General features: G+C 43.5%; 1 protein-coding gene across 1 annotated transcript in view; it reads left to right on the top strand.

The window, feature by feature from the left end:
* LOC128426860 (testican-2) overlaps positions 1–17233 on the top strand; it is a 35370-nt gene extending 18137 nt beyond the window's left edge. The window contains exons 3-11 of the mRNA XM_053413910.1: positions 1771–1816; positions 8274–8388; positions 11328–11436; positions 11982–12096; positions 12827–12946; positions 13056–13274; positions 14258–14320; positions 14932–15069; positions 15591–17233. Coding sequence (XP_053269885.1) covers positions 1771–1816; positions 8274–8388; positions 11328–11436; positions 11982–12096; positions 12827–12946; positions 13056–13274; positions 14258–14320; positions 14932–15069; positions 15591–15742 — 1077 coding nt within the window. The 3' untranslated portion in view covers positions 15743–17233. The remainder of the gene's footprint in view (positions 1–1770; positions 1817–8273; positions 8389–11327; positions 11437–11981; positions 12097–12826; positions 12947–13055; positions 13275–14257; positions 14321–14931; positions 15070–15590) is intronic.
* The last annotated feature ends 1284 nt before the right edge of the window (positions 17234–18517 follow it).

The following is an 18517-nucleotide window of genomic DNA, read 5'->3' as shown; positions in this document are numbered from 1 at the left end:
GATGAGTAGGAGCTCGTCCTGCCTGCGGGACAAAAAATTACACAACAGCACAACATCACTGCTTCCATGGAGGAGCTTTATCTTCGACAAAAAGGCTCAGCGTTGCTATGTAAAGACAAATAAACAAGAAACGATAACAAATAAAACAGCTGCCTAGAAAATAAGTAGTAATATCAGTAAGAATAAAACAATATGGTTCATCCGTGGGAGCACATTCGTCATTTTCGACAGTCAACTTTTAATTCCATGCAGAAAAAACAAGCATCAACACTGGAACTCTCCCTTTAACCCCTCACCCCATGCACAGTATTTAAGACGCCCCTTCCCTTGGACTGGAGACGTCTGTCTGTGTCCCCTCAGCAACATAAGACCCAGCTGAACTGAACAGACCTGATCCTCCGGGTCCTCTCCGGGCCCTGGCTGACAAATAACCGCTCTATAGTTGATCCTTTCCGTCCTTACAGAGAGAAGTGGGTCAGAATGGATACAGCGTGGGGGGACGCTGAATTTTTATTATCGTTGCAGCGCAGCGCCGCCGGGGACCCAGTCTTAAAAACCAGAGTTAGTTTGCAAATATTCCCCCTGCAACAGTGTGTGAGCTAAGATAGTCCAAGTCCTTTTATGAGACACATTAAAGCTTTCAGAGTCTTGCTGTGGTCGTTTACTTAATGTTAAAAGGTGCATTCAAAACAACAACAACCACAGTAATAATAATAATAAATATTACAATTATGTTTGAACAAGAAGAACCTCAAGAGGCATGCAAAAACAACATTGTTAAGTTTGACTGTTTCATTTTGACCTTGGAAAGAATCTGTGAACAAAACAATCTAAACTCAATGTTCTCTCACTCACTCGTTCTTGTGCTTTTGACAGTTTTACTTTTTCTTTACCTGCAGTTTGAGGTTTAGAGGAGCTGTAGATATCCACGCTCTTCATCATTCTGAATTAACTGGCTGACGAAGACCCTGTGATAAGGTGGAAAGCTCTAGAAGCTAATAAGTGGAACATGAGTTTGTTTTGTGAACAACGTAATAATTGGTCTCAAATGTATCTCTTCTGAAAACAGAAAAACAAAACATGAATTTACAATTTTCTGTCCATCAACAAACATTTTGGGAAACACTGTTGTTTAGTGAAATAAAAGCTTTGTTACCACTCCTAATGTCTGTAAGCTTAATATATAACTGGAGCCAGCAGCTGGTTAGCTTAGCTTAGCATGAAGACTGTAAAGCAGGCAACAGATGTTGATTTGATGCATTTGAACAAGCATAGAGTACTGTGTCTGAAGTTGGTGATTGCGGTAGTTATACCTCACATAAATACAATATTACAACTGCAATGAAACTAAATTGGAAAGACGACGACCTGCCAAATCGAAATCACGCTGACGTCAGACACATGCTCGTCTACAAACCAATCAATGTCAAATACAGATAGATGCAGCCCGTGTAGCTGATGACGCACGAATGTCATATAATGTTTGTTAGTGAGCTCCCTATGTTGAGATGTGAATCCAAAACCGGATCAAATAAACATATGACAAAGACACAAACATTGGTTCAGACTTTCGGGTTTGAAAACTGTCATTTGCAGCAAAGTTTCTGTACATTTCTTAATATCTGTTAATTTCCTTTATTATTTATGCTTAACTGAAATATTCACTTAATGAGTGACAAATCATTAAGTGTGAGAGAGAGTGCACTTTCTCCACAGTTATGCCTAACATGAATTATTAAATTAATGAATGCAAATGTATTTCCTTTCCAGGATGACTACATCAAAACCACGGAGGAGACCACGGGTTCTGATGAAAGTAAGTGAGAAAAAAATAATTTATGGGTTGAGATTAAGATTTTCCCACGCACGTGATGACGCGTTTGTGGTTTCCTTTGAAGTTTGGTGTATTTTTTTCTTATTATTATTTGTGCGACTGCACTTTATGCAAAGTTGGTTTGCAAAGACTTTCAATATTTAAATAACTTTCCTTTAATGGTGCTTCCCACTGTAGAAACAACAGATATATCCGACATTATCTGTGCTGAGAGCCGTCTGCATGTAGCTCCAGACAGTGGAATAACACGGTGCCTATATTAAGGGAGTGAATGGCTCTCTTCTAATTGCAGTTGTCTGAAGTTGTTGTCTGAGCTCTTGCTGCTCGTGGGGAGCACAGGGCCGAGGTGTCAGATCTTTCTGAGGGTGAGAAACGGTTATGATTCAGAGAAGGAGAGGCCGAGACTTCAGTCACTTCCATTAGTTTGAAAAGGCTGCTATAATTGCCTTTGTTGCTGAGGGCTCAGCTCAGAACTCCCACCAGGCTCCATCACCTCGATGGGGGTCTGCTCCTATAGTCCACAGAAAGAAGATGACTGACTTTCACAGAAGCAGCTGTGAACATACTGAACTTCAGTCAGATGAACCTGTTTGTATACATTAACTGTTGTGCTGAGCAACAAGGGCTCCTGCAGCCACAGGTCGTGATTAATTCTGCTCACCTCGGAGTCCGAGTGGTTTTCATGCACAGAGAACAAGGCTGATCAATCACCTGACCAGTGCTCCCACTGTGGAGTCCCTCTCACTGAACTGATCCACAGCTGAGTACTGGATCTTCCTCATGATCCCTGATCCCTGAACCAGAAGAGCTGTCGTTTAAAAAATGTCTCAATTTAAAGGAGACATATTATTCAGACTTGACATTCACATAGTCAAGTTCATGATTTGGTTTATTTCTTGTTAAGCTTTAAGGGACCTGTGCATCACTTTCATACTGTTCATTGCTGCAGCTCCTCTTTTCAGCCTGTGTCTGAAACACTTGTATTTAGTGCCTGTCCCTTTAAAGCCCATCCTGCTCTAGGTGGCTATTTTTAATAATCATAAATGCCTTGCCTATAAAAAAAACATGAATTATATCCCTTTATTATTTCTTTATAATTTGCCCCAAGAAATTAGTCAAACTGGATAAATATGAAAATTCAGAAATTGAAAAACTAAAACCAATTCTCAAGTTAAAAATCAGTTTGTGCAGTTTTACATGCAGCAGTGGCTCTATGCTCTGGTTGAACTCATCTGAGGATATACGGCTAACTCTTCAGTTGCGGAGGTGAAGAAGTGAAGTGTGAATCATTCCACATGTTATAAAGATACTGCTCATACCTGTGGCAGCCAATCTAACAGACCCGCAGGGCTGCCGGTGTGTCCCCCCCCCCCCCCCCCCCCACCCACACGGCCTCACTTAAAAATCATTGAGGTCCTGCCTCAAAGGAGAAAAGATGTGAGAGGAAGCAGCTCCGCACATTATCCCGGTCATCTGTTCTTACAACAGGGGGAATGAAGAATGTATCTCAAGAAAACACCTCGCTCTCTGCCGCGTGGGCGACGCTCATTTAAATACCATTGATTTCAATCCCCATCGCTGACTAATTCCGCAAAACCTAATTGATCAAGGTTGTCTTCGTTGCAAATCCGACATGACGGCAGAGACTCCGGCTGAGTGTACCTGCACGCCCCGGAAAGAACAAACAGACCCGGGCGGAGGCTTCAGACAACTCAAGGTCCTTCTCTAAATGAGCGTTTGAGGGACGTCTCAGAACAGCAGGGTGTCCGCTGCTAAGGCTTAGCAGAGGAGCGGTTGTATTTGACCTTGACCAGCGTTATTTCTGCAGATTAATTAGACTTCTTTTGTGCTTAGAGAAAGAAACCTGATATATTTTTTATAAAAACAAGCGACTACGATCATGCATCCATTTGTACGACTTCAGGAAAAGACCCGAACATGATAATAAGAGGTGGACGTGTGGGTTGTATCCTCTCTAATTATCAGTAAGTGATTTTTTTTAATCTCCATTCAAATTGATTGAAAGAAACTGCTTTAAAGAAGCAGCAGCCAATTAAGTCAAAGGCTGTTGAAGGCTCTTTTAACATGACAGTAACGGCAAATCCAGTTGAAGCTAATTTACTCAAAGCTGTCAGATGGGCTCATCTCTCTCAGGCTTTTATTATCTGTCAGAGTATTTTCAGTTTCAGATCCGTGCTACTACTTCTTGGCAGCTCATTAGCAGGTCTTTTGCAGACTTCCTTGTGCAGACCCGCTAAAAACATCTTATTAAAAAGCACGTTGTGACAGTTTGAATGTAAGACAAATTGTTGATGAGAGGTTTGGATGGGCGACGCTGTCCAACTGCGAGGCGTCATACTCAGTAGTAGGGCAGTAATAGTAGTTAATAATACTAATAATGAAAATAATGATATGATTACAGGAGAATTTAAAACTCATAATTCCCCTTATCAGGTCCTGGTCCTGCACTGAAATCTAAATGCAGCGCGGTGCAAACAACAACCGGGGGAGCAGTGTGAGTGGAGGCAGAACAAAACACCCTTGATCTTTCATGCAAATTAAATGCTGCGTTTGGCTTTTATTTTCAAGATGTAGGTGGTGTGAAGGAACACTTCTGGATGTAAGGGATGTGCAGGGTTTTTTACACCGCTGCTTGGAGGCGGTTGAAGTTCTCATGAATGGCGAGGCATCGCAGCAGGAGGAGAGCTGCACTTCACCGTGTGACGCCATGATAGAAACACCAAGCTGTGTTTCTATGGGAACATGCAGTATAATATAAAAGGTTGTATGTTACTCAAGCTAATCTTCCCCCCCCCCCCAAAAAAAAAGTGAAGCCTCCTGGTGGTTGGGTGCAGTGTAGGTCATAGTCCCTGCCTCCTCCATGTGAGTGATTGGGACATTAACTCAAAAGTCAAAGTACATTTTTCTCAAAGATGGTATTGGTCATTTTTGGTAGTTCTTGTTCATTCCAGCTGATATAGCTGATTGGACAGACTCATGATTGGTAGAACACATGTATTAGTCGGAAGTAGAAACAGCACCTTCATTTGTCAATCGCTACTGTGGAGACTCCAAAGGAGGTCTTCTACTCTAGATGGTAATATTTGTATTGATATTCATCTTTATTTACAGTCAATGGCATGAACGCACCAAGACACCTTTAGATTCGATCACTCAGATGTGGTCCGGGACGCATTTAGCCTCGTTCTTTTAAGCCACTATTCGCCAATTATTGTGGATTTAAGAAGACTTTCCATTGTAAAAAAAAAATTCCGCCATCCTCCTTCAAATTGTGTTCACTTTCCACAATATCTTGGTATCCAGCTTAGTGATTAGCTCCAAGATTTAGACATATGCACAGGTATCCGGCAAAAAGGCATTTCAACTGTAGGTGGCACAATGGCATTTAGGATTAAGTAGTCTTGAGGTTCGTCCATTGAAATTTTGCACAATTCAAGCTGTATAATTCTCAGCAGGAATTACTTCAAAAAATAATCCTTGGCTCTTAGATTCTTGATCGCTTTGTATTTTAATCTTGATTCGGATGCAGGTTCAAAAAATGTTTTGTAATGCAAACAGGACGGAGCTGGTTATGGAGCTTCGGTGGAGGATTTTGCTCTCTGAGTTGTTTTCTGGTTCTATTTGATTCTTCTCGCTGGCTCAGTGCACGGCTCACAGCACTGCCTGTAGCTGCATCTCTCTCTGTGAGTGGAGGGCAGGTTTACAGCAGCTGCTCACTGGTCAAGAAATAATCAAATCCCTTACATTGAAGTGGGAATGGTTCGCGGTATATTACACTACTAAAAAAACATGGAGTTTGGTTCTATTCCTCCATAAAAGTTTATGGTCCGTGACTGGAGTCTGTTTCAACAAAAGCACCACCCTCCTCCACCACCTGAGGAAAACCTGAGTGATGAGAAGAGATGTTATCTGCTGAGACGCTCGGGAAATATGAGATGACTTTCTTTGCCGTAAAAGAAACAGTTAAAATTATATGTTCGCCAACAGTTATGGAAGGTTATATTTTTATTTTTAAATAAGGGGAAGTAGGAGACAAATCGTCCTCTGTCGTAGTCTGGGTGTATATCGATCGGCCTGTGGGGTTAAATCACGGCCGGGCAGAATAGGTGTTGTAGCAGATGAAGTGAATAAAAGTCAAGTGGGTCACAAAATGCTTTATATGGTATGACTGTTTGGACTTTATTGGCGACCACCACTGCCAGGATCCAGTTCTCTGAGCTTCTCTGCTGAGGCTTAGTGCTACAAGTCTCTTCCCCTCTGAGGAGCACATTTCAAATTCACCGATTTGTACTTCACGAAGCCAATTTATTTTTTCTTCTCTTTTTTTAACCAGGATTCAAACCAAGAACCATCTCCCTGTGAAACCCGACCCCCGTGCCTTGCCCTCATTATATTTCCCTCCCTCTAAAACATGAGTTGTGTAGAATGACTCCAAAAGCCGTTCCATCGTTCCTTGGCTGCAGTTGTAACCAAATGAATACAAACAATGTAGAGAAGGCTTTGAGGAAGTGTGTCTGCGCCATTTGTGAAGCACCTCAGTCTGTGATTCGGTCACGTAGCATTCCAAACATCTAAATGTTCTTTCATGAGCGTTTGCAGTTGTGCAGCAGCAGCAGCAGCGGGTTGCCTCTTCAAATACATTGTTTGATCCCACGGATGTTATCTGTGTGCCCACGTTACAAGCTGCTCTTCTTTTTGCTGTGGATTGTTTGTAAGTTCGCTCTGAATGCAGTGGGAGTCTGGGAAAATGGTGTTTTCAGAGTTTTGGTAGCAATTTATTCAAAAGCTTAAAGTCCAGTTGCAACGTGAGGTGAGAGAGGAAACATTGATCTACTCTGTGAAGTCAAAGTTGTGCGTCATTCTTGTAATTTTAGTACTTCTGAGAAAATGATGGACTGAACTGATGGAAAAGGTTGAAGCTGAAAAACATCAGACATCGAGTGTGGCTCAAAAGATATTATGATACACACAATAGTCATAGTACAACATTACCATCAAGCAGATTTTTAGTTATTAGTAATAGTGTGCATATGTGATGGCAAATGTGAGCATTTCCCGGCAAAAATCTATATAATAACTAGATTGCATTCTTCCTCAAGTTTACTTCCCGGAAGTTTTGCGAACAACACTACAGAACTAAACACTGGTGTATAGATATTTCAGAACCTTGTTCAAATGGGAGAGATACCTGCTTTCCTGAAGGACAAATTCATTACCTCTATAATAAATTGCACATTCTGTAACTCTGACTCCCGGAACTCCATCCAGCTGGGAAGTGCTGCAGTACTTTGGCTCTTTGTAAACTCAAGTCGACAGCTTAGTTTCATACCTAGTCTTCTTCTCTCATGCTACAAAAGCACCACGGGCCCAGAGCCTCCTACCAGTATTTTTGGAATCCCTCAGAGTTACCTTGTCATCCACTGATTCCATGAAAGTCCACCGCTCCCTCCTACCTCCCTCCTGCAGCATCAAAGTGTCACCTCGTCGCTGGATTCCCGGGGATCTGGCTGGCAGCCACCTCGTCTGTTGACTGTGTCGACTACAAAGCAGCTGCTCGGAGCTGACTCAGGGTTTCACCGCTTAGATCTCTCTCGCCGAGCGCCGCCTGCCACTCACTCTTAAATCTGTCTGAGAGTCTGCAAGGCCTCGGTCTCCGGCGATGGTGGTAAATGGGACCGGGCGAGCGTGGCAGTTTCGGGTGGCATTGACCACCAAGCGGGGGGGGGGGGGGTGAAGGACACAGTGCTATTTCCGTCTCAGTCTATCAGTGGAAAAAAAAAAAAAAGAGAAAGAGGCTAGCATTGAACCATTCAACTCTCCAAAGAGATGCAGCAGAGGGAAGAAGGGAGGGAGGGAAGAGGAGAGAAAGAAAGGGAGACTGGGAGATAAAGATGGAGCATGTGTGTGAGAGGGAGGGAGAGCCAGAGAAAAGGCAAACTGGGGAGAGCCAGTGATAAGTTGACGTGGGGGAAGTGAGATGTGACAGGCCGAGAGAAAGAGACGCTCAGTCAGGGCTGTCAGGTTCCTCTCGCAATCAGAGACAGCCGCCGGAGACTGCGGGCGGTGCTATTGACGATGGGCTGCCTCGCTAATGACAGCTAGGCGTCCATGTTTTCAGCAGTGCTGACTAGAAAATCAATGGGCTCATTTGTGCACGCTGCCAGAATATTTGTCTTCGCAAGTTTCATCTATATTACATACGTCTCCGGTGAAAAAGACAATTGCGTTAAGACAAAAGATCATTTAAACTTGATTATACAGAACATAAAATTGCTTTCTTTTTTGGGGGTTGGGGGCAAAAGATGAATAAAAAAAGGAAACATAGGATGAGTTTTTTTTCTCCTGGTGTTGAAATCAAAACACCTCAGCTGTGTTTGACACCTCTGGATTTTCAGCGTTGTTGTTTTTGTGTTCGCAGCCATGGACATCACCAAGGACCCGTGCCAGAATGTGAAGTGCAGCCGCCACAAGATGTGCGTCGCTCAGGGCTCCCAGAGGGCCATGTGTGTCAATCGCAAGAAGCTGGAGCACAGGTGGGTGGAGGCCGGTTTCCCCCCCGAGTCGTGTCGATGTGGTTACTCGACGTGTTGTGGTGTCGACAGCCGATCGCTGCGTGTCAGCATCCGGGTGGAGATGTATTGATTCGACTCAGAGACAGAGAGAGAGTCACGAGTCCGAAGTGAAGTCACTGCAGCCCCCACACCCACAGCAGTGACTAATGAGTGGATGGATGTGGTGAAACTGAACATGGACAGTTAAGGAGGCAACTCGGACATCAGATATGTCAGCTGAATATCTATATTTTAACTTTTATCACGACTGAATAATTGTTCTATAACGCTGAAATATGTGTGGGTCATTCATTTAAATTTCCTTAAACTTTATGAATAAGACCATGGAAAATAAAGAAACATGATTTTTTTTACCTGACCCAAAATTAGCCCATTGAATTTGAGCAATTTAAAAATAAATTTGAAATTGTAAATTTCTACTTGAGAAGCGAACATATCAATTTCAATATGATTCGAACTAAAACCACTTGAAAGCATACAAACGGTTTCCAGAGTTAAATATTTCAGTTTAGTGGTATTTCATTCCATTAACATTCACATTAATTATTCACTAGTGATTAAGAAATAAAAATCTGGTATTTATTTTCTCATCAAAGTATTTTGTATGTGTTGATTACTGCTGTTCTATCAGAAACAGTAAAGATATGTGCCAGTTTTTATGGGGTAAGAGTTGATATCAAGTGCAAATACCTTATGTTTAATTAATGCACAACTAATACATGACTCATCATGCACTAATGCATGATGTATCATCAACTCCTTTGGCTCAGCATTAATAATGAAAGAATGCACGATTAATTTAATTATTTAAAGCTACATGGATTGTGAACTCACAGTCGAGCCAGAATAAAAATGTACATCTGCAAAAGCATAAAGGTACACAGTCCGAAACTTCCCTGAGCTATAACGTTGTTTTACTTATGTTGTCGTAGACTGTATATAAAGATGGACCTCTCTACAGTTCGGATAAAAAACGTTTTCCTCCACGTACGAATAAAATGTTTGAATAAAACGTGACATCCCTGTCTGCTAACTTGAAGGAGGCGGGGTTTATGATCTATACTGCAGCCACCAGGGGGCGATCAAGATGATTTGGCTTCATTTTTGGGAAGCTGTGATGTCGTCCATCTTTATATTGAGCCTCTGGTGCAGCCTTACAGAGAAGCTAGTTATCTAACTGTCTTTTCCTTTCATCTACTAAAGTTAGTTGGATAGTTAAGCTTTATTTCAGAAGTGTAGGTCGGCATCGGAGTAAAAATATATGAATTACCAAAAACAGCATTCTATGGTGACAGTTCTATCACTGTGACATACTGTGTGTCGATATTTAAAGAAATGATTGCCCACTGAAGTAACTTTTTAAGTGTTATTATTAATACTTTTAATTATCACGCCATTTTTTTACCCTGACAAGACAGTGAGATAGAGGAAACATGAAAGCTTTTTAAAATAGACATTTTTTGCTTTTATTTTATTATCCGTCACCTAGCAACAGTGATTGTATGTCTCACGCCACATGAACACTGAATTCTACGTCCTCAACTTCCCCTTGTGTGGCGAATAATATGTCCCTGAACGGTCAGTGTTGAGCTTTAGAAACCATTTTATAGACTAATCAGTGGCACTAGAAGCGGAGGGGCGAGGTTTAAATCACACAGAAAACTCTTTAACACAGTTTAATACCTGCGTTTATATAAGAATTTCAGAGACAAAAAAAACACTTTGCCTTTCTGTAGTAAACCTCCAGTGAAAAAAATCATTTATCTGTCCCTTCACTGCCATCAATTCCACTTCGCCTGCAAAACAAATGAGCAGGGTTGCAGCCTGAAAAGAACTAATGGAGTGAATTATTACTACCTGCAAAGTCTACCGGCGGCGGCAGGCGTTTATCTTTTTCAATAAAGTGCTTCATTTACAGAGTCACTCCAGAGATGAGAGGGGACTGTGTGGAATAATGGGTGATAAGCACGAACGCAACCACACTAAACCATCCCGGCATCGTTAGGTAGCCTGCTTAGAAGTGGTGCTGCGGAGAGCCCTAATGCTCGTGCACAGTGCACGTGGAGTCGATCACTGTGCGAGAGGAGAGCAAGCAGAGGGACGTTTTTATGAAGCCACACGTCCAAATATTAACAGGGAGATTACCAGTGTCTGCTGTGGTTGTAGCGAATGCTGCAGTTTTTGCAGGAGAGCGATACAAATGAGCTGCGATGAAAACAGATCCTGTTAGAGGAGATTTATAACTGTTACTGTGTTTGACCTCAGCAAGCTGGTGGATATTAATTGAGCCATTCTCACAAAGGGCAAAACATATTTTCTCACTTCAATCTAGTTCTTTTTTTTAATCTATCCCTTTCTGGCTTCGTCGGCTGCAACAGGAATCCTTTGTGCTTACAGAATCCAAAAGTAACAACCATCTTTCCATAGCTGCTACATTAACATTCATCTGGCATCATGTCTTTTGTCACCTAGCAATCTTTCCCACTGTCCTCTCTCTTTGGGCTCTGGTTTTGGTCCCCACCAGCGCCTCATTAGCTTCTAAATGCTCCACAATGGTCACTTACTACTGTTTAACTGTGTTTGTCGGATAAAGGATGAGCTGATATGTGCTGAAGCTCTGTTAATCTGAAGGGAGAAACAGATTCAGGTGATAATTCTCTGTAAGTGCGTCACTATGATACTTGATCTTGTAAATACAAGAGCTGGATTTTACCCAGAGTTTAAATCCACTGTGAGCAGCACAAACACATTTTGTATCCGGGGGGGGCCACACAGCCAGATATCCATGTACTGAATGTAATGCTGGAAATCCCTGGGGTAGAGGTTAAATAGCAGTGTTTTCTTTTTGTAATTTTGGAGAACTGACATGTTAACTTCCCTTCTTCTCCTCCCATGTTCAGAGTCAAACAGTCGGGGAATGCAGAGGCCGGTGAAAGCAGCTGCAAGCCCTGTCCCGTGGCGGCCTCCTCACCTGTGTGCGGCTCTGACGGACACAACTACGCCTCCGAGGTAAAAAAAAAAGGAAAGCATCTCTCTTTGAAAGCACTTAGACCTGAAAGCCCAGATAATTCTTCTTTTGGTTTATCGCCGGCGTCTGGCTCCATAAAGCCTTGAAAAGAAATGGAAAGTGGCCGTGTCATCGTTTTTAAATAACGAGAGGAGTCCAGTCAAGTGCTGTTTCCTGCTACGCTGACACATACGCAGGGCGCAGCGTGGGCAGCGCAGTTCATCACCGCTCGCAGGAGGACGAGGGCGCCATTTCAACGTGGCCGCGTGATTGATGGCGGACGTCGTCTTGAGCAGCATCACCGTACACCGGCCACCGCCAGGAGTCTTTATTGATTTATGTATAGTTTTTAATTTTGACCTTGCATGAGAAGACGGCGGAAAAAATGACAGCTCATTCTTGCCGCCTCCCTCTAAGTGCAGCAGTGTCTCCTCCGAATGAGGAATTTCTCTTTCCTGCGGTCACCCCCATAAATATTTTAACTGCATCTGTGCCCCCCACCTCCCCTCCTCTCTCTCTCTCTCTCTCTCTCTCTCTCTGCTGACAGTGTAAGCTGGAGCAGCAGGCCTGCCTCACAGGCAAAGAGCTGAACGTCATGTGTGCCGGTTTCTGCCCCTGCGCCACAGCCTCCGTCACCGTCACGAGCGCCGACACCAAACGTGGCAAGTTCCCTCTCGTCACCTTCTGAGATTCATGCATCTCAATTTTTGGGGGCATTCCATCTCCATGTCTGCATCACTGTCATGAGTCAAGGTTTCAAAAAAGAAAAAAGGGAAAGTGATGATTCACCGGGGGGGGGGGGGCACACGCAGCACGCCGCCCTGCAGGATGGGTGCAAGATTCACTGAGACGACTATTAAATCCAATGCTTGATGTTTGGGATCGATACCTGCCAATTTTAGAGATTACTGTTAGCCAAATATCCCCCATGTGGCTAAACTGCCCTTTCAATCATGTAGTCATTAATTATTTAGAGTGGACACTATCTATCATTGCAGCCAAACACTATTGATTGTCTGTGCTCTCCGGCAAGTGAAAATGCCAATTGATCAAAAGGATGAAATGTTACCCCTGTTTTTCATCTGTAGCTCAGAACAAGTGCTTAGCCTGAGACTAAAAGGGGATTTTTATTGGAGAACAGCAATTTGCTTCAGCGGAGTTGATCTCAAAATAATTGTTTTCGTTAATTGGCAGATCAGACAGTTATAAAATCACAGCGTGAAAACACAACCTCAATAGATTCACACTCTTTTGTTCTGTTCACGCTACGGTAGTAAGGGCAATGTGAAGCGGTGCCGAGCGGCTGCCTGCACTTTTGGGAAGGTGAGACAGATTGCTGTTGAGTGTCTGTCAGGGTTCTGAATGTTGGGATTCCCTCTTTTGTTCGTTTAGAGAGCTGCACCGGCCAGGACCTGGCAGACCTGAGCGACCGCCTGAGAGACTGGTTCCAGCTCCTTCATGGAAACGCCAAGCGGAATAACTCTGGCAAGCTCGGAGCTGGCACCGCTTCAGGTTAGGAACTCTCAAAGCGGCTTTTATTCTCTGCTGTCTCCCAACAAACAAATCAATTGTCCGTGCAAAGAGCTGTAGTGTAAACAGTAAGCGAAATTATTTCTGGCAGTGCTGGACAAGAGCCTGGTGGCCAGCTGCAAGGAATCCATCGGCTGGATGTTCTCCCGGCTGGACACCAACAGCGACCTGTATCTGGACCAGGCCGAGCTGGCCGCCATCAACCTGGACAAGTACGAGGTCTGCATCCGACCCTTCTTCAACTCCTGCGACAGCTACAAGGACGGGAAGGTCTCCACGGCGGAGTGGTGCCTCTGCTTCTGGAGAGAAAGTGAGTAGAAGAAGCAGCCGTGAGAGCGGAGTCTATTTTGAGTGAAGTTCTCGAAATAAAAAGGGTGAAATAACAGCGAGGTTACATCAGAGGGAGACAGAGGGTTTTCAGTGACGTGACTTTAATGTTTAATCCCTTTCCAAGGCTGAGTGGCAGAGCAACCCGGTTCTGAAAAGACTGGTGTGTAGTTACCGACTTTTGTTCTGACTCATATAACGTATGACTGCGTTTGTACCTCGACACCAGGGAAGCAGCACTTCCCTCAAATGAACAGCTTAATATCAAGAAAGTGTATTTTCCCCAAATGTCAAACTTGAACCAAGGCCTCTTCTTCTGAAGCCTTTTCAAAATGTTGAATTGTTAATAGAACCGGTGCATTTCCATCTGTACACATGTGCTCGATTTGCTCCATTTGACCTTCTCTAAAACACAGGATACTCTGGCAGTAACCTCATTTGCACGTTGATTATCCCATTGATCGGATGTTTAACCTGCGAGCAATCGGTGACTCTGACCCCCCACACACACACACACACTTCACCATTAACCATTAAGTAACAATGGTTACATGATAATTATTTGGACACATTTTGAATGTTAAGAAATAATCAAAACAAGGCCTTTCCCTCTGGGGCTCGACAGCAAAGCCTCAGAGACTTGACGACGTCCCATGAATCATCTAGTTTTGTGCAAACACAACAGAAATCCTCCACAGCAGCTCGATAAGTCTCTTCTTTGTTCTCCAGGGCCAGCTCATATCCTCGTCACTCTCAGACTACATCCATATGTTCTTTCACCTAAGCTCTCCGCGATCGATCAGGCTCTGAGGGAATGAAATATAGGACTTCTTAAACAAATCAGTACAGGCAAAAAAGTGTAATTATGAGGGGCATTGATTGAGATGAAGTTTGAGGGGGGGGGGGGGGGGACCGTTCTTAAGTATTGCCTGTCATCACTTTTCTTTTTCTATCCGATTCTCACAGAGCCGCCATGCCTCGCCGAGCTGGAGAGGGTCCAGGTGCAGGAGGCGGCCAAGAAGAAGCCGGGTAAACACATTCTCTCTCACTGTGCCCAAAGTTCAACAAGTGTTTGACTGAGGGTTGCTCGACTCGCACAGACAGACCTGTTGGAATGGGAAATCACCACCGACTCCCTTCCAGATCCTTTCACACCGAGTGGCGAGCCATGAGCGGCACCATCCAGCTGGCCCGCTTCCCCCCTCCATTCGCTTGGGGTCTCCGGGTGTGCTTATGTAACAAGGCGCCCCGGAGCGGCAGGCCTGGAGCTGGAAGAGCTGCTCATTAAAAGAGATCACAAGCTCATGGCTGGGATTAGGCCCTAATCAGGTGGGGGGGTGGAGGGTGGGGGGGGCTTGGGGGGCAGCTCTGGCTTTGGGAAAGAGCAAGGCTAACACCCATGTTTAGCTCCCCGAGAAATCCCCCCCACGCTCCAGTATCAACCGAGCAAGCTCAACGACGCTGCACAGGCTCCAAAGCCGGAGTCGTGTTAGAACACCTCTGGAGACCAGGGGAGTATCAAGGGACTATAGGGACCTCGGGCAAAAGGAACCATACACATAAATAACAGCAACGCAGTAAAGCAGTGAAGTTGAACTTGTCCTGTGTGTGTGTGTGTCTGTGTGTGTGTGTCCTTGCAGGGATGTACATTCCCAACTGTGACGAGGACGGCTACTACAAGAAAGTGCAGTGTGACCAGAGCCGAGGGGAGTGCTGGTGCGTGGACCAGCATGGTGGAGAGATGATGGGCACCAGAATCCATGGCAACCCCGACTGTGGTAAGAGGGAACCGACATTTCTCACACTTTGCAAAATCTTCTTCTTGTGAACTCATCTTTTTTCCTGTGAAGTCTTTTTGTTCAGTGACTGACCCGCGATATTCTTCTATCATTCAAATGACAGATTTTTTTAAGTACTCATGAGTTTGACTTATGAGTTTGGGATTTTTCACAAAAGGTTTTTAAGACTAGAATATTATTTTAGCAGGTACAGATGGGAAGCAATCGCTGCATCTGTCCACAATCACTTAGTTTTTTTCCCTTAATCACTATTGTGATATATCAGTTATTCCTTAAAATCTTCAATTAATCTATCAATCATCAATAATTTGGAAAAATGCCATTAAAGGTTGTCAAAGTATTCAAATTCCTTGTTTTTTCAACAAAACCCAAATACATTAAATAAACAAATGTATAATATAACAATAAAAAATAAAATATATCAGATTTTTACCAGATAACACATTTTTCTGGGAATGAAATAACTTTTTTCCAGCTCTAATACATTTACCTTTTTCCAGATGAGGTGGCTGGATACTCTGGAGATTTTGGCAGCGGGGTGGGATGGGAGGATGAAGAGGAGAAGGAGGTGGAGGACACCGGCGAGGAGGAGGAGGAGGAGGAGGAGGAGGAGGAGGAAGGCGAGGCTGACGACGGAGGATACATCTGGTAGGACTGTCAGCGGAGAGCAGAGTCTCGGCTGCAGGGCCTGGAGAATCTACAGGGATGGCTCTCTCCTTTACAGGCAAAAGATTTTGGGATTGGACTGCGGAGGAGGCGTGGAGTTGTGTATCATCCTGCCGGGATGTGATGTGTTGCTGGGCAGGTCCAGTGATGAGATAATGACCCGTTTTTTTTTTTGTCTTAGATAAGTGTAATTGCTTCATTCTCTGCTCTGTTTTTTTTCAGCAACAGAGCTTTTTGTTTTGCCGTCCTGAAAAGCAGGACCCACTGACTCCTGCGCCGTAGGTAGCTAAAGTCCATCAGAGATCTTGTCCGACCGCCATCTATGCATATAGAGATTACCAGTAATTTTGTATTGTGTCAACAATTGCTTGAGTGTTAGAGCCGTCATCCCACTGGAATGACAAGAGATCGGGATTTAAAGGAACAGTTTGACAGTTTGGGAGCTTGTTTTGCTTTCTTGCCGAAACTTAGAGGAGGAGATCCATACCGCACTTGTGTCGGGTAGGTTAGCTTAGCTTAGCATTAAGAGTTGACATTAAAATAAACATCTTTAGCCCAAGTCCGGCCGATACACTTTCACATCTGGACTCATTCCAGCTGTTACCCTCCAGGGTTGGTTGACAGCCAGGGAGATTTACTGTGCTTGTGTGTATCAGTCCACAAATATGTGTATCCTCCAAAATAATGTTACTCTCCATGCTGCTGACTAAAACATCTTATATGTTATTTGTTGACTCTATGGAAACCACAGTGCAAAGTTTTTATGAAACATTATGGACTGTCCAGGGGAAGAAATACTCCAGAACAGAACCCCTTGTAAAAGTGCTCACGGTTGTTGTAATATAAAGGTTTCCCCAATGCTCCCAGTCTTATATCTTCATAATTACAGTGCATTAAATGGCACACTGGGAACACTGTGATCGAATTGCTCATCCAGACAAACCTACAGGTTCAAATTAAATCCTTTAAAATGCTTTCAAAGTAAATCTTCTGCTTTGATTCACGGCTTCACGCACGCTAACGTCGCACTAGCATCTCTTTCCTCCTCAGAGCCAATCAGAAACAAGCATTTCCAGGTTAATAGTCAGATATTTTTCTCAGGAGACGGTAGAGACCTAAACCAGAGCTGAAAAACTGAGTGATTTATATTCATCAGGCAAACGGATACACGCCTTTAAATAAGAGCTAACGTTTCTCCTTAGTTGTTCAGTGTGTAAAATGAGTAACTGAAATAATGTTGTTAATGTGTTTTGTCTTCTCGAGACGTTATTCTGCAAGTGGCCAAAATACGGTGGCCCCGAATTGCAATTCACGAAAAACACAACAACAAATCCTAAAACACAACAATATTAACTTCTAATGGAAAAGGAAGGTGACGGCTGTCGGCGAAGCTTGTTGCTGATTGGACAGAAGCACTGTCCATCTTCTCAATTGGAAGGAAATTCAGCTTTTTGTGTGATTTGAGTTTGCGTTTTTCTCATTTGCTGTTTTATTCCATATTGGGCACCGTAAAATGCTTATTGTAGGTTTAGGTCAGCTGATCATCCAGCTTCATATTTACTCGACCAATCTTCTCCTCTAGCTCTCAGCAAACAGGCGAATGAGCCCCGTCTCTCCAAATGGAACGTTCCTTTAAATCAGCTCAGTGCGACGTGTTGTGTATTTCTGAACGGATTGTGTACATAGATCCAATTATCTGTGAGGTGAGCTGCGCGAGGACTTCAGGTTACCATGGTTTCAAGCTACCTTTATGACAAAGGTGCACCACAGCTCATAGCAGTTTTTAAATCGTTGATGTGTTCGGGAATTCAATGGACACACACACACACACGCGCACACAGACACACACACCTACACAGGACCTATATTTCCAGTCGGATTAATTTTTATTGAAAACCACAGTTCACTGTCCTCTGCTTCCTCATGTCAAAGAATGTGGCACAACTACGTTTCATTTGCAACTTGAAAATCTGTATTTTGTGTTTCTTTAAAAAAAAAGAAAAGAACAACGTGTGCATTACTTGAAGTTCTGTGTGTATACTTGAATTCACATTGTAATTTTTGTTTTCTTTCCATGAGAATCTCGTTGCCATGTCTTCATTCATGCTATCGATGGGCCAGACGTTTGGTTGTTTTTAGTATTGCATGTTAGTAACATAAAGAATGTACTTCTAGGCTGAGCACTTTACTAATAAAGGCACCGGGAGCCAAGCTTTGTGTGTTGATTGGAATCTTTTCTCGCTGTTTCGGGGTTGAGATTTATCATCCGGGGAGGAATTAGGTTTTCGTCACACACCATTTCCCTCCTTAAAGAAAGAAACACTGGGCTGAGGTGGGGAGACTGAATGAATCTGAGAGATAAAGGCTCCTTACTTCACCATCTGCAGCTCTTTCACCTCCGAGGATCAATATTTTAAATTTAGCTTGTGAGCTAAAAACAGATTTTCAGCATAAAGGAACCAGCCTTGTTTTCACAGATCTCACGCTCTGTGGAGTAATGTGTTTATGAAGCATAAGCTGGGTGAGCTAATTCAAATATTTCACAGCACAGAACTACTTCCTCCTGACCTTTGGCTCCTGCCCCTGGCGGGTGGAGCTCTGATTGCTGGAGGTGTTTTACAGCCACGACTGCAATTACATGTGATTATGTTTAATAAGGTGTTAACAAAAAAATATTTCACCGTCGGCTACGATCACGGCGGTGGAATAAAAATGAGGAGGTTGGAGGCTCCAGACTTTCCTCTCAGATGAGATACGGGTG

The sequence above is a fragment of the Pleuronectes platessa genome, chromosome 21 (assembly GCF_947347685.1).
Source record: "Pleuronectes platessa chromosome 21, fPlePla1.1, whole genome shotgun sequence".
Taxonomy (NCBI): Eukaryota; Metazoa; Chordata; class Actinopteri; order Pleuronectiformes; family Pleuronectidae; genus Pleuronectes; species Pleuronectes platessa.
Note: the sequence above shows the minus strand (reverse complement) of the source record. Positions and strands in the feature narration are given on the sequence as shown.